The sequence below is a fragment of the Paramisgurnus dabryanus genome, chromosome 11 (assembly GCF_030506205.2).
Source record: "Paramisgurnus dabryanus chromosome 11, PD_genome_1.1, whole genome shotgun sequence".
Classification (NCBI taxonomy): Eukaryota; Metazoa; Chordata; class Actinopteri; order Cypriniformes; family Cobitidae; genus Paramisgurnus; species Paramisgurnus dabryanus.
In genome coordinates this window covers 4,534,021-4,556,262 of record NC_133347.1, presented here as the reverse complement: position 1 = coordinate 4,556,262, position 22,242 = coordinate 4,534,021, and the positions used below count along the sequence as shown (strand labels likewise).

The 22,242-nt window shown below is 36.8% G+C and overlaps 3 protein-coding genes across 3 annotated transcripts; all 3 read left to right on the top strand.

The window, feature by feature from the left end:
• Window positions 1-521: 521 nt before the first annotated feature.
• tmem127 (transmembrane protein 127) lies at window positions 522-5,150 on the top strand. Its single transcript, XM_065248243.2, has 4 exons — window positions 522-822; window positions 2,506-2,830; window positions 3,142-3,306; window positions 3,663-5,150. The coding sequence occupies exons 2-4, from the start codon at window positions 2,593-2,595 to the stop codon at window positions 3,971-3,973; spliced, it is 714 nt and encodes a 237-aa protein (XP_065104315.1). The 5' UTR covers window positions 522-822; window positions 2,506-2,592; the 3' UTR covers window positions 3,974-5,150.
• Window positions 5,151-5,209: 59 nt separating this feature from the next.
• LOC135730353 (uncharacterized) lies at window positions 5,210-14,705 on the top strand. The gene is made up of 10 exons (XM_065248244.2): window positions 5,210-5,231; window positions 5,360-5,405; window positions 7,985-8,143; window positions 11,401-11,609; window positions 12,273-12,317; window positions 12,442-12,523; window positions 12,631-12,793; window positions 12,876-12,979; window positions 14,310-14,366; window positions 14,443-14,705. The coding sequence occupies exons 1-10, from the start codon at window positions 5,210-5,212 to the stop codon at window positions 14,579-14,581; spliced, it is 1,026 nt and encodes a 341-aa protein (XP_065104316.2). The 3' UTR covers window positions 14,582-14,705.
• A 2,870-nt stretch (window positions 14,706-17,575) lies between these two features.
• gatd3l (glutamine amidotransferase class 1 domain containing 3, like) lies at window positions 17,576-22,228 on the top strand. The gene is made up of 7 exons (XM_065247869.1): window positions 17,576-17,695; window positions 17,805-17,857; window positions 17,971-18,084; window positions 18,880-19,011; window positions 19,859-19,951; window positions 21,636-21,801; window positions 22,094-22,228. Exons 1-7 carry the CDS (start codon window positions 17,576-17,578, stop codon window positions 22,226-22,228), a joined length of 813 nt encoding a protein of 270 aa, XP_065103941.1.
• Window positions 22,229-22,242: the final 14 nt, after the last annotated feature.

Below are 22,242 nucleotides of genomic sequence, written 5' to 3'. Positions count from 1 at the left end.
AAAATGTGTGTGCCCCTATTGTATGCAAAAAAAATAAAAAATAAAAAAATTATAAGTAACTTTTTAACTTATAAAATAACTTTATATGTATACACATAGACGGTATAACATTACAACATAATTACCGATTTTTTTTATTTCAAAAAAGGGCAACACCTGTACCTGTATTATGATATTTTTCTGTATGCATAATTATTTTGTGGTAATACTAATTTGTGTTAAGGCTAATAATATGTTAGTGTTAATACTATTATTACTACTAGTACTACTACTACTACTACTACTAATAATAATAATAATAATCATCATCATCATGATTATCATCGTTTAAATAATAAACATGGGTTCTGTCTGTTCGGATTTCCTTGTTTTTCTCTCTGGTCATGAGTGCATTGTGAAAGGAAAGTACAGCATGACTTACAAAAAATAGTTTCAATATTTCAGACAGCACATCATGTCTGTGCTTGAGGACAGACGTCATCACTGAGGATGGCGCTGATTGGTTTAAACCGCCTCTCACCGGAAGCGGAAGGCAGCAGAACGATCGTTCTCTGTCTGATCAAGGAAGAGGACGCACTATTGTTTATGTTTTTCTCCGAAAATAATCAATGAAACACACAAAAAATGCCTACAGTGTAACGGCAATCGGCGGGATAATACGAAACAACAAACATTATTTATTTGTTTTAGAGGACTGTTGTATATTTTAGTGGTTTTTTTTTAGGTTTCTGTTTGTGTTGTGGAGATTTGAGGCCATTTGAAGTCACAAATGATTAGTTGTGAATAAATATCAACCAAAGGAGCTTTAGAAACAGCGAACAGGTAATAAAACATTTAAATATTATCATACTTATATTGTTACTATAGTTGTGGTCAATTCACTATGCTAATCTTTAATTAAAAGTCTGTTCTGATTAACCATTATTATCAAATAATTTGTATAACTAGTTTAATCTAGTGTTATTTCAGTTGTAAAAAATTAATAAATAGCATAAGTCAAATAACGAATAAGTATTTTTTAAACGTGTGTCTGTTTGTTTTAATTAGTGATCATTGATAAATAGTTTGCAATAAGTCAACAATTGAATGTATTGTTTGTAAGAACTTGATAATTTATCATTCAAGTTTGTATTAGGTGTCTCACAATTAGGGATGCACCGATACCACTTTTTCCATCTCCGATCCGATTCCGATATCCGAATTCTGAGTATCGGCCGATTCCGATATCTGCCGATCCGATACTACTGTATTTTTCTTGAACAATTTAAATTACTCACAGACACACATGCACACCCACACACACACTATATAAATGTGTATAGTGCTTTCTGCTAAATCTAGCATAATATAATTATATTATATATAATTATACTTTTAAATGTAAAAACCAATAATTTAAAATGATTTACAAGTTACAAGAACATAAGTAATTATTAACCATGGCAGTGTTTAGGAGAAAATAAAATAGACACGTTTGATCAAATAAGTATGCTAAATATATTTTCCTTATTTGCGCAAAAAGTCACAGTAAAAAAGCTTTAGTGTGCAGATGGTTATTTTGGGAATTATGCACTTAACCGGACCTTTTATGCACATTTCGGGTGCAGAATTGATGCGCCTAAATCATAGTGAGTGCGTCTAAATCATACTGCGCTTCCTGGGTGCAGCATTGATGCTCTAGAAGCATCTTCACATGGGAATCCTCGCTCCGCAAAGGAAAGTTACGTTCATAACTAATAAAACCCAAAGAGATTAGATGCATCGTGTGCTCAGCACATACTGAATTGCATCCATCCAACAGTTTGCGGAGACTTTATAAAATCAGATCTTTAAAACAGCCTACAGTTATTTTGTGTGTTCGTGTGTTGAATGGCGCGTTTCATCCGTCCGCTTCACCTGTGCATTAACTCAGCACATACTGAATTGCATCCATCCAACAGCTTACTGAGACTTTATAAAATCAGATCTTTAATAAAGCCTAACGTTACAGTTATCTTGTGTGTCTGCGTGTGTTGAATGACGCGTTTTCATCCGTCTGCTTCTCACCAGTGGATTAACTCAGTTTGCAAGTAAGTTACAGCGTTTCTGTGAACATTAATATCTTAAATGTGCGTTTGTTCCTTCACATGAAGCTATTGAGTGTAAGATGACTTTGATTATAGTGCATAAAAACGTTTATGGTGCTCTTATAATACTTGGTCGTTTTAATCGCTTGTCAGTGACAACCATGGGTGACGTGCAGTATCGGAATTGGATCGGTCCTGTTAGTCCGATACCCGATCCAGCAAAAAAGGCCGGATCGGCCCCGATACCGATCCAGAATATCGGATCGGTGCATCCCTACTCACAATGATTCATCAATAATAATCAGTTAGTTCAATCCCCCTTTATCAAGTGTTTATCTTCATGATCAATCCCATTAAGCCCACAAAGTCATTCATAAACATTAACATTTATCATCATCAGTCAGTCATTCAATATTTGTTTTTTGATTTTTTTTATCAGCTGTAGTGCCCAGCGGAGATAAAACCCCAAAGCTGTTCACCCTCGCTCCGGTTACAGTTCGATCAAGTTTTTTTTAGTTGGTTTATCATGTATGCACCACCGGGAAATGCTGTGCCCGGAAACCGAAGGCGGGGACCTGGCACGGCTCTACCCAAACAGCCAGAGCGGAGTTTAGCGTCAGCACTGCCCGGAGCTCTGTCCATCACGGCACTGTGTACGGCCCTAGCAGAACCAGCGTGGCTCCATGTCCATGGGGGGACCTGTCCCAAACAGGAGCTTGGTGTCGCAGACGTCTTGGGATATATAGATGAGAAACTCGTTGAGGGTTAGTATGATGGATTAATGAATGGCTATACACGCATGTGCAGTGTATGTGAAGATTTAAATTGTTGCACACTACAATCACATTATAGTAACAATAGGGCAGCAAGATAAAAGGCATTTATCGCAAATGTGCACATCACAATGGTTTGCAATAACCGAATGATTTTGATACGTGTATATTCTAGGTTTTGGCTTGATGCAGATAGCAGAGAGATCATAATGAAATTTGATTTTATGAATTGCAATATTGTATCAAATTTTCTATGTGATGAGTTTATTTAGTTATGATGTTTTCTTAATTCTCTCCCACAGATTACTGCATAAACTCTCAGTCCGTCCTGCTCTTGAGGGTCATTGCTGCTTTCTGTTTCTTGGGTATTCTGTGCAGCCTGACTGCGTTTTTGCTGGATGTCTTTGGACCCAAACATCCAGCTCTGAAGATTACACGCAGATACGCCTTCGCTCACATCCTTACCGGTATGAGAACGCTGAACTCCGCACTGTAAACAGTCCCCATCTTTTCTTTAAACGCCCTTTTTGGGTTATAAATTGCATTATTACATACATTTCTTGGATCACCCATGAGCTCATTGGGTAGCACTGTTGCCTCACAGCAAGAACGTTCGAGCTTTGGCTGTTTTCGGAGGTTCTTCCGGTGTCAGTGATTGTGTGGGTATAATGGAGACTCCGGTGTCCTCCCAAAGTCCATAGACATGCATCATAGACGAATTGGAGATGCTAAATTGTCCTTTCTCAACTTGTGTGTAGATTAACTGGTTCTCGTCATGTGTATATAAATAAACCTTAATGTCTTTATTATTTTTGGATTTTAGTGCTCCAGTGTGCCACAGTCATCGGCTTCTGCTACTGGGCCTCTGAACTCATCTTGTCCCTGCAGCAACAGCACAAGAAATACCACGGTTCGCTCATTTACGTCACGTTCGCCATCAGCTTCTACCTGGTGGCCGGCGCCGGCGGAGCCTCTATTTTAGCCACGGCGGCCAACCTGCTTCGTCATTATCCCACCGAGGAGGAGGAGCAGGCCCTGGAGCTCCTCTCAGAGATGGAGGACAGTAATGATGCATATCCAGTTGACTACGACATTGCCAACCAATTCCAGCCTCCGCCTGCATACTCGCCCTGATCATCGACCTCTGTTACTTTCCTCACACGCTTTACCGCCACTCCTGTCCTCGCGTGCCACCATTGGCCTTCAGACAATGTACAGACTAAGAGACGTACAGATTTTAGCCGCCCCTTTAAAGAAGTTATCTATATTCAGTATTCTGGATCACCTTCATTCACACTGAAAGAATTTTTTTTTATTTGTCAGACAGAGCTTGTTCGCATGAGATTAAACAAAGTTTAAATTGTGGCGTGCTTGTAGATTCCCAAATATCTTTGAAATCATCTCGAGGTAGATTGCATGTATCTGGCAGCACAGATCTAGAAAACGGCATTTTGGCACGCACGCCTTATTATAAATGAAAGATTTGCGAAGCATCTAAGCATAAAGATGTGTTTACATACAGCCACTGTGGCAAACCAAACTAGGGGGATAATGGACGTCTCTTTATGTTATCTTGTTGTTATTCATACATCAGTTTTGTTAACTTTCACTTTATTTTTTAAATGCTACCCAACATTTTAGGTGTATCAGAGCGCCACCTATGACCTGCTGTGTAATATTTTTTTAAAGCGGTCATTTGTGGATCATTATCAGTTTTATTTATTTCATCAGTAATCTAGCTTCTATACCAACTTGTTGAATCCCCATCACATTGAAAAATAAATATTTTTAAAGGCTTTTAGTTATGATAATTTTACTATAAAGGTTGATGAACATTTACAGATAAGACAATTTATTTATTATTTATTATAGGACATTGGGTCTAAATTGTATAAAAAAAAACTAGCAAGCAAAGTTTGCGGCGTTAAGTTTTGCCAACATCACCTTATTTCGTTGTCTGATTTAAGTGAAATTGTGTTTGGTGTTTGCTTGTAGATCTAGTGTGAGTGTGAATATCCAAATGACAGTCTTAACAAATTTGATCATGATTGTATATCCACGATTTACCCATCAATATTTTTGCTCTGATCTTTTATTATTTTTTGATAAAGTCACTGCATGACATTTTTATAGTTTTTTTTTCACTTGTGTTGCATAAATGGACTCTGTGATTGTTAAGATGTTCGGTTGGCTGATGTTTAGTAATCTGGTGGTTTTGTGTTTTACGCTGTTTTCCTTTTCGTGTTTCATTTGAATTGCGTTTACTGACTGTAAAAAGGTTTAAAAAGTAAAAAGATTTGAGTAAAAACAACGTGCGCGTGCATGTGTGTTTATGGACTGCGCTCGCGGTTGTCACGGCAACGTTTGATGATGGCTCCAGGAAGGGACGCAGGCAGAGCGACTCACCGGCGGCTTTAAATCTAAAACGATGAGCTTTACTTGATCAAATACAAACCTAAATTATCTTCATATGTTCAGATATTCACGGCCATGGTGCTTATTTGATCAAATATTGACCAGGTGGTGACGGGTGCCTTGTTGACTTGATATCGATTATGGAAATAAGGTATGAGGACAAATACGTGACAGACACATGAGCTTAATAAATCAACTTGACGTATTGCACGTGCTTAGTTGAGATTATACTAAACATGCATTACATCAAGTTAAAAATCAACAGTTTTTATTGGCGTAAAACCATGGTTAATTTTCAAAAGGGTAGTGTGTTTAGGTTTACATTATATTGTGTTGATGGGGCATAATCAGCATAACGCTATAAGTTAGTACGGAAGCCGAGAGACGCCATGTAAGTTAACTATTATATTTGCTTGCTTGTTTACTCGTAATTACGACATAATAAAGGTTGTTTTCTTGAGATCACCAGAAAAGTAAGTTGTGATCACGAGAAATCAATCTCTGTTATATCGTGTTTTCTCATGACCCCGAGATAACAAACGTTGTTTCTCGTTATCCTGACATAATACAAATGTCATAATGTAATTTTATGTCTATAATATTTAGTGTATTTTGAAGTAGACTGCTGATGCATACGAGTTGGGGTCTTCGACCAAAAGTACTGAAAAATCCAGCAAAGACCAGCATAAGCTAAGCTGGTTCTCACAGGCTGGCAAAATTCATCAAGCTGGTGGGTCAGCAGGCTGACAAGCTAAGTCCTGGTTCACCAACTTAAAAAATGATTAACTAGACCAGCTTGCTACACCAGCTAAAACCAAGCTGGGAGACCAGCTAAAACCAGCTCACCAGCTTATGCTGGTCTTAGTTGGATTTTTCAGTAGGGCAGCTAAAAGACGGTTGGTGTTTGTGAATTAAGGGACCATATCTAAAGTTACAATGTACAAGTTTCTATCTTCAATAGCATTTAAGAGTTAATTTTAATAAATATAAAAAAGTGTGCATTATAGCTGACAACCAGATGAATAGTTTGTTGACACCAGCTGCATCCCAATTCGATGACTGCGACCTAGCCTTCGGAGGATCCATAATTTGCGTCACCTGCTGTACGCCCCTGTCAGCGGGACACAGTGAAGATGTCTTATGCTGCATTCACACCAGCCGCGGTAGAGGCTTCAAGCGAGAGATTTAAATGTTAAGTCAATGTAAAGAAGCGTTTACGCGCGTCTGGAGGTCTCGCGGCAAGCTAGACGCTATTCCGCCTCAATGACACAAATTGAGCGTTGCCGCGGGAAACGTGTGAGTTGAAAAATCCGAACGTTGGCGGAAAAACGCATGAATGTCTCCGCATGAATGTCTCGAATGACTAGAATTTCACGCCAGAATGAAGTGAGTAAACTCTAAATGTTAAAGTGTCCAACAGTGCGTTTTTGACACCTTAAAGGAATATTACATTTTCTTAAAAGAAAAATCCAGATAATTTACTCACCACCATGTCATCCAAAATGTTGATGTCTTTCTTTGTTCAGTCGAGAAGAAATTATGTTTTTTGAGGAAAATATTGCAGGATTTTTCTCATTTTAATGGACTTTAATAGGCACCAACAATTAACACTTAACTCAGCACTTAACAGTTTTTTTCAACGGAGTTTCAAAGGACTCTAAACGATCCCAAACGAGGCATAAGGGTCTTATCTAGCGAAACGATTGTCATTTTTGACAAGAAAAATAACAAATATACACTTTTAAAGCACAACTTTTCGTCTAAATCCGGTCCAGCGCGACCTAACGTAAATGCGTAGTGACGTAGGGAGGTCACGTGTTACATATATAAAACGCACATTTGCGGACCATTGTAAACAATAAACTGACACAAAGACATTAATTAGTATCAGTTGACATACAACAACGTAGGAACGGTCCTCGTTCTCAACACTTGTAAACACTGGGGCGGAGTTTCATGTTCGTCCTCTGTGACCTCTTGACGTCATGATGTATTGCATGGGGTCACGCTGACGCATCACGACCGGATCTGGACGAGAAGTTAACAGTGTATATTTGTTATTTTTATTGTCAAAAATGACAATCGTTTTGCTAGATAAGACCCTTATGCCTTGTTTCAGGATCGTTTAGAGTCCTTTGAAACTCCGTTGAAAAAACTGTTAAGTGTTGGGATTCATTAAAGTCCATTAAAATGAGAAAAATCCTGCAATGTTTTCCTCAAAAAACATAATTTCTTCTCGACTGCACAAAGAAAAACATCAACATTTTGGATGACATGGTGGCGAGTAAATTATCTGGATTTTTCTTTTAAGAAAATTGAATATTCCTTTAAACGTGTCTGGTGTGAACCCACAGTTAGAATAAGTCCTTTGAAGGTCAGAGCCTTCGAATTGGGACACAGCTTATAAGTCATTTCATTTAAATACTGTTAAAATTAGAAAGTGTATATTAAGGTGTAACTTTAGAGACGGTCCCTAAATTCACCACTATCAAATTGTCAATTACTGACAAATACAGTATATTCCAGCTTGAGAGAATCCCTGATCCAAGTAAAATCTCATTTGTTCATACATGTTAATTTCGCTAAATATGCTTTTGCTGGCTACAAACAAAACAGATCACGACAAAACAAGCAAGCAAAAATAGTAATAGTACACAACCTCTCTTGGCTTCCGTACTATAGTATCACAAAGTAAATACTATAATAATCTTATATTTACCATCCGTGTAGCACCATGTTCACTGGTAATCTGCCACCCCTAAGAAATTTACCCAGCTGGACCAGGGTAAGAGATCTGGACCGGGTGAGATACCCAAAACTTCTGTCTAGAGACCTGGAATGTACATCGCATACACATACTCCTACACGGGAGTTTCACAAACTGTTTCAGTATGGACACAAAGTTGATTTCTCTTTAGTTTATTTGTTTTTGATCAAAGACAAATTTTGTTGTTTTAATGTGAAGTCGTTCGACTCATTGAAATGTTTGTCTGAAAACGAAATATCAAAACATGTGTGGCAACGTCGTCTTATTCTATTGATGTTACTTATGGCAGGAAATGTTCAATCTAATCCGGGACCCGAACTTGAATGTTTGTATGTTCCTTCTGATTTTTCATGTCGTCCTGGATTGAAGATTGTTCATTTGAATGTCCGTAGTCTGATGCCTAAAATTGATTATATTAGAGTATGGGCGATGTCTACAAAGGCAGATATTATTGCTATATCAGAAACGTGGTTAAAGAAGACACTCTCAGATAATGATATCGCCATTGATGGTTACAATATATTTCGTGTAGATAGGAAGAGCAAAGGAGGGGGTGTTGTTATATATGTTAATTGTAAACTACATGCCATTTTGATAGAATCTATGACTGTTCCTAAGTGTTTTGAATTACTGGCTATTGATTTAATGTTGGGAAATACCAGGTTAACTGTTGCCTGTTGTTATAGACCCCCTTCAGCTAACAAGGAAGCTCTATCCATACTTTCAACTGTACTTGCAAATATTATATATCAGAAAGAGATTATTTTGGTTGGTGATTTAAATTGGAACTGGTTGACAGATGTATCAAAGGATTTTAAAGATTATTGTGATTCTGTAAATTTAACTCAAGTAATACATGCTCCAACTCGTCCAAATGTAAAGGACTTAACAAAGTCAACATTAATAGATTTGATTTTAACTAATAACCCAGATAAATGCACACAAATAGGTATTTTCCCAAATGACATAAGTGATCATTGTGCTGTTGGCATGATTAGAAATTGTAAACTTAAAAAGGCAGTTCCACAAATTGTAGTGAAAAGGCATTTTAAATTGTTTGATCAACAAGCTTTTATCCATGATATTTTTCATTTTGATTGGAAAAAGGTTTGTTTAATTCCTGATGTTGAATTGGCATGGTCCTATTTTAAAGATTCATTTATGGGTATTTTAAATAAACATGCACCTTTAAGAAAGTTTAAAGTAAAGGGGAGGAATAATCCCTGGTTTTCTGATGAATTAACTACTCTATTACATGAACGGGACTTAGCATGGGCAAAGGCAAGGAAATCTGGGCTAGAAATTGATTGGGTTTCTTTTAGATATTTAAGAAACAAATGTACTACACAAATACGTAAAGTTAAATCACAGTTTTATCTTGATGAGACAACAAGAAATTTAAAAAATCCAGCTAAATTTTGGAAAACTATAAATTCATTAAAAACGGTACAAAACTCTTCATTTTCAGCACTTCCAAAAATTGTAAATGTCAATAACGTACAAATCACAGATAAAACAGATATAGTTGATCTTTTTAATAATCACTTTGCCACTGCTGGTTTCCTATTTAAATCAGAGCCAGAATCGCTTTCATCTCCAGGGTTTTTTCACCCCAATGTTGGGGGTTCGAACCTTTTTACTTTTGAACCTATTTTAAGGGATAAGGTTTTATTTGCTTTACAAAATATAGATTGTAAAAAGTCAGCTGGTCCTGATGGGATTGCCCCTTTCCTTTTGAAACTTGTAGCTCATATTATTGTTGATCCAATAACTTATATTTTTAACTTATCTTTAGATCAAAACAGTATACCTCGATCTTGGAAGACAGCGCATGTAATCCCACTTTTTAAAAAAGGGGATCCAACTAATATGGACAATTATCGTCCTATCTCAAAACTTTCCATATTGGCCAAAATTTTTGAGTCATTGGTTAGTGATCAATTAAAGAACTTTTTAACAGTAAATAATGTTCTCATTTCTTCTCAATCAGGTTTCAGGAAAGGGCATAGTACCATCACAGCGGCCATAAAGGTAGTTGATGATATTATTAGTGCTATTGATTGTAAAGAATCTTGTGCAGCCTTATTCATTGATCTCTCAAAAGCTTTTGACACGGTTAATCATACCATCTTGTTAAAATGTTTGTCTAAAATTGGAATGTCTGATAATGTTGTTAAATGGTTTAATAATTATTTGAATAGTAGATATCAATATGTCTCTTGCGAAGGTATTATGTCTGGGGAGGCAAAACTAAGTGTTGGAGTACCTCAAGGTTCCATATTAGGACCTTTGTTGTTTACAATCTACATAAATGGTATTTGTACAAATATAAATGCAGCTGTACATCTCTATGCGGATGATACTATAATATACAGTATTGCTAAAACTCCATATGAGGCATTAAAGAAATTGCAGGTTGCTTTTATAACTCTACAAAATAATTTACTTACATTAAAATTGGTACTTAATTCCAAAAAGACAAAATTTATGTTATTTACTCACTCCAGCAATGTACAGGATTTGCCACCTATTATTACGCAAGATGGTCAGAAAATTGAAAGAGTGTCATTTTATAATTACTTGGGTTTTTTATTGGATGATAAGCTTACATTTAAACCCCATGTAGATAATTTGGTAAAACGATTGAGAGTTAAATTAGGTTTTTATTATAGGAATAAGGCTTGTTTTACTTTGAAAGTAAGAAAGGAACTCGTTGCCTCTACCTTTTTATCTGTTATAGACTATGGGGATATTTTGTATATGCATGCAGCAAAGTCTGTTTTAAGTTCACTGGACTCTATTTATCATTCTGCTTTACGTTTTGTTACTAAAGCAGATTATTTTACACATCATTGTAAGCTGTATAGTTTATCAGGTTGGCCTCCGCTTTCAATTCGTAGACAACATCATTGGTTTATTTTTATTTATAAGGGAATAATTGGACTGTTGCCTTCTTATTTATCAGTCTTTTCTTTAGTAGAAAACAACAGATATAATCTTAGATCAAAAAGCAGTATTCTTTTTAATATACCTGTTGTTAAAAGTGAATTTGGCAAAAACGCTTTCCGTTATAATGCTCCCTCAACCTGGAATGCTTTGCAGAAACAAATGAAACTAGGCACTATTATATCACTTAAGGATTTTAAATCATATATCTGTGAAACCTTCAGCTATATTTGTGAATGTATATAGACTGTTGTTTTGTCTGTCTTGATTATTATGTTATTTTAAACTTTGTTGTATTGATTTTTTGTTTTGTTAGATGTTGTGTTATGTTCTACTGGGATGTTATTAGATTTTAAGTGCTGCCTTTCTTGGCCAGGGATCATTTGAAAAAGAGACTATAAGTCTCAATATGATTTCTCCTGGTTAAATAAAGTTTGCAAAAAAAAAAAAAAAGAGACTGTATGGACAGATCTCCACCTGTGAACATCAGGAGCCCAAAACCGACCGCACAACCCTGCATGGGTGCAAACACTAAACGCATAGCATCTTTAGAGAGAGATATTCGGTTCCTTCAACAACAACATAAAGACACACTGGAGAGACTGCATGCAGAAATTGAAGATCTGAAGCGTATTAATAAAGGTATACAATTAAGATTGTTTCATCTGGAAAGGTTACTGCTAAACTTAAAATTATTTTTTTATTTAATTTTATTAAAGGGCACATATTGTGTGTATGTGTGTTTGCAGTGTGAACACAACCACCCTAGAAAGAATAAAATCCACCCACGTTTTGATTCAATGGTTAATGTGATGTCACATTGATAAAGCCCCGCCCACGGCCACTAACCTACTGGTTAATTTTACCCAAAAGCTTTTGTAAATGTGTTTGCTTGCACACTGTAGCGCAGCTAAAGACACTATTGTCTCAGAATGTATTTGCAGGAATCAAAACCAAAAGCGCTGGCTGTCTGTTGGTAAGAAGTTGTAGCTCATTTGCATTTAAAGGTACAGACACGAAAACAGCGCTTTTTTGCTCCCACTAATATAGGCGCATTTTGGACATGATATAATAAATAATCTGTGGGGTATTTTGAGCTGAAACTTCAAAGACACATTCTGGGGACATATAAGACTTATATTACATCTTGTAAAAATGCATAATATGTGCCCTTTAAATATACAGGAAATGCAGTACAATGTCCAATTTTAATATATCAGTAGTTATGACATTGGGTACCAAATTTGCCTAAGTTGCAGGAGTGTTTGCAAGTGGCAGTCTTACAAATTTTGTTTTTATTTACAGAATTACAATATCAGTTGGTTATGAAGCATCAGTATTCTCCTAAAGGTAATCTAGATTTTAAATTAAGTTTAAAATAATGTCTAATCTTGCATTTGCTGTCTGTGCTATGGACGGTCTCATTTGCTTTTTAACCGTATTGTGCAAACCAACAACAATGCATTTCGTTCAGATACGATACGGTCCAACAGTAGCACATCGAAATGCAGCAACAATGGTTCAACAGAAAAGAATAGTCAGTGCAGATCCATCAGGTGATAACAAGTTGAAGTAAATCTCTATAATCCTGCCATCAGCATCTGTGATTAACTAACCTTGCTTAACCACATAATTCACTTTCTTCTGTTTGACTTCATACCAGCTCTGAAGAGGAGACCACAGGGCCTCCCGGAGGTAACGTCACATCTCTTCTCCCTCTGAGGATCACTTGCAGTCCGTCTCAGCATCCCCGCACCCCGACCTTAAGGGAGTGTGAGGTCATCATCCATCAGCTCCATCACGCCAACACCTCACACTATCAGGAGGTCAGGTGCTTATGTCTGCCAGGATCTATAGCATGAATATTTCAGTGAGCAGGATGAATAAATGACCCCATCTTTATCTCAGCTTGTACGGGTTAAGGATATCCTCAGAGACATCGTGTTAAACAAAAAGAAATCATCCACTGAAGCCGTCTCTCTCGCAAAGGCCTGTCTCTGTGATAATGCCAGGTGCGCTGCTATTTTTTAGTAACATGATCACACGGAAAGTCGTGCGGAAATTTGATTCATTTATTCATGTCCATGGCACGAAATTCAGCTTTTTATCATGCCTTGAGCACGAATGTCTTTTTCACAAATTTCTATAAATACACTGCAAAAAAAGATTTTCAAGAAAAAATATTCTTAGTATTTTTGTCTTGTTTTCAGTAAAAATATCAAAAAAAATCTTAAATTAAGATGCTTTTTCTTTATGAACAAAACGACCCAAGACAATAAGTTTAGTTTTTAGACCAAAAATATCAAATTTAAGTGAATTTGTGCATAAAACAAGCAAAAAATCTGCCAATGGGGTAAGCTTATTTTTCTTGAATTTTTCTTGAATTTAGTGTTTAAGAATTTTTTTTTTTTTTTTGCTTACCCCATTGGCAGATTTTATGCACAAAATCACTTAAATTTGATATTTTTGGTCTAAAAAAAACTAGACTTATTTTCTTGGGTGGTTTTGCTCATCAAGTGAAAGCATCTTAATTTAAGAATTTTTAGATATTTTTACTGAAAACAAGACAAAAATACTAATTTTTTTGCAGTGTAGTATTTCGTGTCCGTGGTACAACTTTCTTTTTAGTGTCATTTTATGTATTGTTTGCACATTTTTTTAAATTATTTTTAAATCATTGTTGCTTGGGGTTAGATTTGGGGTTTGGGTTAGGATGTACTTTTATGTATTGATTTCTACATGTTTTTCTTCCGCTTTTAAAACTATTTTCGTCTGGAGTTGGGGTTAGAGTTAGGGTTTGGGTTAGGATGTCTAAAAATGTAACAGAAAGTGATTCTAACCCCAACCCCAAGCGACAATGGTAAGAAAATAGGAAAAAACTACGAGAAAACAATACATAAATCAAAAACTAAAAAGAAAGTCGTGCAACGGACACATAACTATTTAGAGAAATTTGTCCGAATGTCTGTGTGACACGAAAAAGACATTCATGCTCAAGGCTCGAAAAATAGATGAATTTCGTGCCATGGACATGAATAAATTACTTAAATTTTGCGTGACTATAACACGACTTTCCGTGAGATCAGTGGGGAGAATCTCACAAAACCTGCCAACACTTAAAATAAAAAGATTTGGTATGCAATAACTAAAAAAAATCATTATTTACTCACTCTCATGCTGTTTCAATCTCTTCCATTGGCTTTATGCCAAATTTCTTTTCACTTTTTAAGTCAAGTGTGACCCGAGCATGTTTTTGTGGACAGGTTTTGCGAGGTTCATCCTATTTACTTTATAATACAATCAAGATTGTGTTTGTAAAACATCATTACCTCTTTCTTTCAGGGCAGAGACCTCTCAACATTTTCCGAAATTACCTCTCGGACCACTGCCAAAAAAACAGTAGGTTGTGCTTATCAAGTCTGCCAGCAGCATACTATAGGCATAATAATCATATTTTTGTCATTTTTACCCCTAGACACATGAGCAACCGAAGTGAAACCGTGGAGAAACTTCTGCCAGCCATCAAACGTGACTTCAGCAGCACAATGTCAGAGCGTCAGAGAAAGGCGCAAGACATGCACAAAATGCGTCTTAGAGGAACTGTGAACTCCTAACTTTGACATTTTGTTAAAAAAAAGAATAATAAAATACAACTAAATGTGATATTTTCAGTTTTGCAGTACAGTTTGTCATACAATGATCCGATGGTCTTGGAATTGCAATTAATGAGATGATTATTTTTTTAGCATAGCAGACAAATGCATCATGTCAATATAAGTCTTTAAAGGTGCCAAAGAATGCATTAAAATAATCTGTTAAATTGTTCTCTGATATCTACATAAAAGGTTTCTGGCTTTATTAAGTGCACAAATGATCCAGAGATGGTTTTACATGTCCATTGGCAACCCTATGATTTGCCTTTAGAATGAAATGGTCTATTATTACCTTATTTGAAAGGGTCATGAATAATAATGTTGAGCTCTGCTCTGATTGGCTGTTTCTCAGAGCAGCTCCTTCAGTAGCTCTGTGTGTGTGCAAACAGATCTTATGTTTGAGTCTGTATCAGAGGAAAAGACAAAATTTTGAAGAACAATCAATTGTTTGGAGATTGTTAATGGACATTTCTGAGTTGTACGTTTGTGTTGTTTCAGTATGGACCTGCAAAACGTAACTGTAACGTCAATAGTAGAACTTCAGGCTAAACGTTAGCATATAGCATTAACTAGCATATAGCGCTAACAACAGTCAGCAATCACAACTTCGATTTTAGCATTGTAACAGCATTGTACTTAATTTAATGTTGGGGCGTACATCTCGACTGTAATGTCACAGACGGTGTTGTGTTGAGATTGGCCTGTTTTCCAGCGGACTTTTGCATGCACAAGGTTTAGGAGGAAACAATTACCATATACATAACTCTTATTAAAGGATTAGTCCATTTTCTTAAAAAAAATCCAGATAATTTACTCACCACCATGTCTTTCTTCGTTTAGCCGAGAAGAAATTATGTTTTTTGAGGAAAACATTCCAGGATTTTTTTTATTTTAATGGACTTTAATGGACCCCAACTCTTAACAGTTTTAATGCAGTTTAAAATTGCAGTTTCAAAAGAATCTAAATGATCTCAAACGAGGCATAAGGGTCTTATCTAGCGAAACGATTGTCATTTTTGGCAAGAAAAATAAAAAAAATGCACTTTTAAACCACAACTTCTCATCTTCCTCCGGTTGTGTGACGCGCCAGCGTGACCTCGCGTAGCCTAATACATCATCACGTCAAGAGGTCACAGATGACGTATGCGAAACTACGCCCCAGTGTTTACAAGTGTGGAGAAAGGGGACCGTTCAGACGTTGTTGTATGTCGAATGATACTAATTAATGTCTTTGTGTCAGTTTATTGTTTAAACTAGTTTGCAAATGTGTTTTTCATATATGTAACAGGTGACCTTTCCACATCATTACGCAATTTTGTGAGTTCGGGCTGACGTGTCACAAGTTTTGGTTTAAAAGTATATATTTTTTATTCTTCTCAAAAATGACAATCTTTTCGCTAGATAAGACCCTTATGACTCGTTTGAGATTCTATCCTTTGAAAGTGCAATTTTAAACTGCATTAAAACTGTTAAGTGTTGGGGTCCATTAAAGTCCATTAAAATGAGAAAAATCCTGGAATGTTTTCCTCAAAAAACATAATTTCTTCTCGACTGAACAAAGAAAGACATCAACATTTTGGATGACATGGTAGTGAGTAAATTATCTGGATTTTTTTTAAGAAAATTGACTAATCCTTTAATTATCTATGCCTAGGTAAATACAGTTTTCCATTTTACGATACCTTTAAGGAAGAAGAAACGCAAGTGAAGTCTGAATTTTTATAGCGATCTAACACAGGAAGCTGTGTCGTTGAATTCCCTAATGAACTAAATAAGAAACTTTCCAGGGTTGCAGCCAAACGTCCAGGATGAGGAATAAGCTGCTCATTCTCCTAAAGGAAGATCACAACAAACTCAGAGATGAGCGCAAATCCAATACTGTAAATGAATGAAATATAACTCACATTTGCGCACATGCAGTTATGGGATAATATCATTTTTCACTGACTTTTTGTTTTTTGGATGTTGAGAAGTGTCGGCTGTTTTTTTAAGGATCTGTCGACTCTACTATCTTGTTGGATCATCGCCAAAGTTCACAGCAGACAAACCACTCTGAATTACCAGGTTTAAGAATCTTATTAAGTAATGGGCTTTACAGTCTAGTATCTCAATCAATGTTTAACACGTTTCTCTAATTCAGTCTACACAATAAATACATTTGAACACTGAGAAAGACGCCAATGCAAAGAAACGTGATGGTACCCTTTCAAAATGTACACCTTTGAACCTAAAAGCTGACAAAATGCTAGGTTATTTTCTACCCAACAATGGGTTAAAAAAAACCAGCATTTTCTTTAGAGTGTACATATCTGTACCTGAGTGGTACATATTAGGACCTTTTCAAAGGGTACTGCCCCAGTGAACGATTGAGACCATTTTGACCATTCCATTATTTTGTGTCAGACTCATGAGACACCAATTGTAGATTTCAAAGTCATTTGTGAAAAAAGCAACGATGGTTTGAGCCCAATAGCGCTGATCTCAACATTATCAGGTCTGAGATTACACGAAGAGACGGCTACTGAGAGCAACTATATCTACAGAAGAGAAAACAACTTTAGCATATCCTCACATTTACATACAAAATATACTGTATTACAAATTACATCACGGCTTATAAAACATTTGGAGATCTGATGTGAGTCCACAGGTCAGATGGTCAGACTTCTGTTTAAGGAGTAAGTACGGGTCATCAGCTGGCCAGAGTAGCACAGAAGTGACTTACGGTAATAAGATAATGAAGTAAGGTATTATTAGATAGGCAATGAAGAAAGAAAAAGACTCGCTCAGACAAATGATCTTATCTTCTCAGAAACGGCTTACGATGTGACGTCTAAGGTTAAAACTTTGGTATATAAGACCTGAGTTTTCTTGCACTGGGTTCAGTCTGCAGGGCACCTCGTGTCACCACCTGTTACTTCTGTTTGTCTACTACTGTAAATTCAAGAGTCAAAGATGTTGGCATCACGCGCACTCCTTGCCAAGCAAACTGCAGTTGTGCTGGCACGCCAGTCCGCATGTCTGATGCATCATGGCGGAGACTGGGGCAACTGGGGCAACACCAACGTAGCTGTGGTAAGAGGATCAAGATGCAAAAGTTAGAGGAAACCAAATGCATAGATGGAGGTCTTGGTTTAGTATAGTCTTGGTTTAAATAACTAATACTGTATAACTGCCGTTCAAGGTTTTTTCAGGCTGCGGCTGGTGGGATGGCACCGATGTCCATGAAGCCACCTAGTAAGTGTGAATTTACAAATTCGTACCATCATTTAAAAATATTGGCATCTCGAATTAATGAATATTTAGAAAATGAAGTGTGAATTGATGCATTTTCATGCATGTTTCTAAAGCACCATGTACCATCTAAGCCGTAATGGAGCCCGATTTCAGATCTTTGCGCCCAACCAACAGCAGATGCATGTTATGGACCATATGAAGATGCAGCCCACATCTGGTGACAACAGGTGAACATCACTTAATCCATTTCTTAACTACCTTTTATGTTAAAAAACAATTTTTACCTTGTCTTTGTTGAATAATAGTAGTCTACCCGCATTCACGAACATACAAAAAGTGCTAGACATGCTAAACATCTCAGTCTCATAGAAATTCCTCTTTTAGAAATGTCAGCCAGAAAACGTCCCAATCTGAAAAACTGATGCTTATGACATCACAGGCATCTCACTGCCCCTCCACTTTAAAATAATTAGCTACATTTTTTGAGTGGCAGCAAAGTCAGCCAATCAGTAATGAGATTGCAAGTTAAGCCAGTAGGGGGAGCCAAATAGGTGCAAAACCACTTGTTTAAAATCCCCCACCCTAATAGAGCTATCTGAGAGAGGATTTTAGGAAGCTTCTAAAGCATTACAGACCAAACTAAAAAGTTTTTGTCTATATGTCACATCACACAACAAGGATAAATACCCGTTCAATCATTCTATGTCACCTTTAATTTATGCCATACTACACTGTCAGAAAAAAATTGTCAAAATATGTACCCTAGCTGTCACTGGGGCTGTACCTTTTGAAAACGTCCACCTAAGGAGTTCATATTAGTATCTTGATAAATGTGCTTATTAACTGCCCCAGTATCAGCTGTAGTACATATTTTGACCGTTGAAGTGTACCATGGTTATATCTTCATGGTTATATGCTTCAAAGTACCTTGGAGTGCCATGTAATAAGTGCATAATAAAATACCATGGTCTGATACCAACCAGGGTATTTCCAGGATTCAGATATAAGTTTCTTCTCTGCAGGAACATGATGCTGGAATCGGCTCGATTCAGTCACGGTCAGGGTATGACGCAGATGAACGATCTGTCCAAACTCGACGTCAACAGTTTCGATGCCGTCATCTTCCCTGGAGGCCATGGAATAGTCAAGAACCTGTGAGAGACGGTCTTTAGTCTTAATGCAAATCCTAAATTAATTGCATATCCCAACAGGAAAGATGCACACACATAAATATACTGTATGATCCGGTTAATCTTAATTTGTGATGACCCGGCTCTATCTCTATTCATGAAGCGAAAATCCTCTTATCGCTCATTACATCAACAAACAAATGCTAAAGTCTAAGAGGAAATCCAAGGCAATGAATGACACTAATCCACGTCTGATCCTAGAGCAGTTACAGATCAAATCAGAGCTCCAACACTTCTCAGCCGGCATTTTATGTTGATTCACCATGTCAAGGACAAGGTTGAATCAACGTTGAATTACCTTTTGGTTTTGCAAATTGAATCAATGTTGAACAAACGACTGAAATGATTTCAAGCAAATTTGATGTTGATTTTCTTAACCTTTTGCAACCGTTTAGCACTAACTGTTGTATTAACGTTGAAACAAGAACTGACATTATTTCAACCATATTTCAACGTTGAAGGTCGGTCATATGCCTGCCGGGTTTTGATACAGACAGTGAAGTTTAAAACATTCAGATTTAATACCATAAGATGATTTGAGAAAGTTACTTCAAAGTTTGCAAGATATTATTACTACTTTTTGACAAACGCCGCCATTGTCAAAAATGAGATGACCGAATGGTCTTGCCTTGGCACATTATACGTTCATTTAATAATTTTGCTTCAAAAACTCTCAATTCCGGCCTCAGTTCATCCAGAAATACTGCTTTGTTGGCAGAATCTGTTAAGAGTTTGATTAAAAACTTCTCATTTACATGAAAACATGCCGGATGTTTGTTGACTTTTACTGCTATGTACATTTCACAATCAGGTCCACCTTCAACAAAGATGGGAAAGACTGCAAGCTGAATAATGACGTGGAACGGATTCTGAAGGAATTTCATCGCGCTCGCAAACCCATTGGGTACCTATGACTATAAATATACAGTATATCATTCATATTTAGTTCTGTAGAGCAGGGGTTTTCAAACTTTATGAAACCATGGAACCCCAAATATGATAAACCTTTTGTGAGGGACCCCTATCTAAAATATGTTTATCAATTGTTACATATAACAAATATAATTTGCTATACTTGGAGTCGCTAGATGTATAAACCTGAAGAAAAAAAATTCAATTCAAATTTATTTGTACTTTAGCAACTCAAGTTTACAAGGAATTTTGCCTTACAAGCACAATAAGCGAGATAAAGGCAACTGTAATAAGGAATGAAAAAGGAACTAGAAACAAACTAGAAATGTAAACTTTTGGGGAATTTTTGGGAACCTCCTGGTGGCCCACAATTTGAAAACCCCTGCTGTAGAGCAAGTGTATTTTCAGAATTTCACTTACCCATTTCAGTATTTTAGCTGACCAATCTCTTAAAAAAAGATAGGATATGAAAAGAATAATTGTTGACACTCTGTTAAATTATTCAAAAATAATGCACACCCGGGGTAGTAATGCGGCAATGACACAAGGGGCATCCAAAGCAGGGAATCATTTTAAATCATGTTTATTTACTGTATTCATTTTCTTCTCATTTTTATTATTTTAAATGTATTTCTTTCGCTGCCGCACATATATTTCTGTTATTTTGGTTGGGTGTAGTGATTTTTGGAACTGTAATGCAATCGAAAGACCTGGAACTACTTCATTGGTGTGCGTTTATTCAAAAATAATAAAATAATGCACCCCCATAGAACATTTGTTAACCAATCAGAATGAAGCTTTTAACAGCCCTGTGGTATAGAAAATCTGCAGTACTATAGACGGTTTCATCGGACGCACATCTGGATCCGAACCTTACTTCCAGTTTCGTTTTTTTATGGTCTGACTAGTTGCTAAACTGATCTCTTGAACAAATGCCTCGTCGAAAATAACAAATGTTTTGGTTTCCTAGGTAATCTTTGTGTTGTTGTTTTTTTGCTTGTTATATAAATAAGTACTTTGTTGTTATTTATTCTTAGCGGAGTTTACCGGAAGTTACGTGCGGACCGCGACAGGCGCTTGTTTATGTTGTTACTGCTAAAACCGTCTATAGAGTGCTCATCAGAGGGGCGCAAATTCAAAATAAGTGTTCGGAGTGTCATGTGTGTTGCTTTTGTTTTCAAAATTTTGTTGCGTTTGTTTCGTCATGTGCATCACGTGTTTTGTCAAAATAAGTGCCTGTTGCAGACGCGTCAAAACCGTTTATGATAAAAGAGACGCTCACGTTCACAAAATACACGCAAGACTTACGCATGCGATTCCGCGAGTATCTGGCAAACACAAGCGTCTCTTTTATCATAAACCCTTTAGACGCGTCTGCAGCAGGCACTTATTTTGACAAGACACGTGATGCACACAGGATCTCTCGACACGCAGAACACATATTTTGAATTTACGAACCACGCACATGACGGGCTACATACAAGTTGTGACGAACTTCGCATAGAGCGCCCTCGATAAAAGAAGTCACTGGCTGCCACTGGTACTATATCTATTTTTAAAGCTTTTACAAATGGCTTCATACTTTAGTGCCCCAAACAGATGACTGTAGTTAAATGAGATCTCAGTTCCTGAAAGCATCACCTGATATGATTGCATTTTCTTTATCTTTATCTCAGTCTGGCTAGCATGGCTCCTCTCCTGGCCTGTCGAGTGCTGCCCAGTCTAGAGATAACCATGGGTTACGAGCGTGAAGAAAGCAGCCGCTGGGGTCGCTGGCCGAACACTAACATGGTGCAAGCGGTGAAGAGCATGGGTGCCCGTCACAACAACCGTGAACCTTATATATCCTTTTAATGAGTCGAAGACAAAACAAATGAATTGTGATGGAAATGTGCACTAAATCATTTGTTTCACTGGCTGATATAACAGTGGTCATAGATTTTTGCTGGAAAAAAACACAAGGTACCATTTTACACTTATTTAGCAGATGTTTTTATCCAAATTGATGAAAATTTATCTTAAAATGTAAACAAACAAAGCAGAACTCAATTTTAGAAAGAACTAAGTGCAACTTGAATCTGTAGGCATGTCAATGATGTCATGACAAAATATTGTCTTTAACTGTCCATCTCACGAGGTTCAAGTGGACGAGAAGAACAAGGTCATCAGCACTCCAACCTTTATGTGGGAGACCGACTATCATTATCATTATATCTTTGATGGTATTGGAAACATGGTCAAGCACGTCATGCGTATGACTGCCAAGTAATTCTCCTGAATCAA

Bases quoted from the DNA above. Each gene is read 5' to 3' on its own strand.
- tmem127 (XM_065248243.2), top strand. From the start codon at position 2,593: ATGTATGCACCACCGGGAAATGCTGTGCCCGGAAACCGAAGGCGGGGA. The intron at 2,831-3,141 runs GTTAGTATGATG...TCTCTCCCACAG, and splicing joins AGATGAGAAACTCGTTGAGG to ATTACTGCATAAACTCTCAG. The intron at 3,307-3,662 runs GTATGAGAACGC...TTTGGATTTTAG, and splicing joins CTTCGCTCACATCCTTACCG to TGCTCCAGTGTGCCACAGTC.
- LOC135730353 (XM_065248244.2), top strand. From the start codon at position 5,210: ATGGCTCCAGGAAGGGACGCAG. The intron at 12,794-12,875 runs GTCAGGTGCTTA...TCTTTATCTCAG, and splicing joins ACACCTCACACTATCAGGAG to CTTGTACGGGTTAAGGATAT. The intron at 14,367-14,442 runs GTAGGTTGTGCT...TTTTACCCCTAG, and splicing joins GGACCACTGCCAAAAAAACA to ACACATGAGCAACCGAAGTG.
- gatd3l (XM_065247869.1), top strand. From the start codon at position 17,576: ATGTTGGCATCACGCGCACTCCTTGCCAAGCAAACTGCAGTTGTGCTG. The intron at 17,696-17,804 runs GTAAGAGGATCA...CTGCCGTTCAAG, and splicing joins GCAACACCAACGTAGCTGTG to GTTTTTTCAGGCTGCGGCTG. The intron at 17,858-17,970 runs GTAAGTGTGAAT...ATGTTTCTAAAG, and splicing joins GATGTCCATGAAGCCACCTA to CACCATGTACCATCTAAGCC.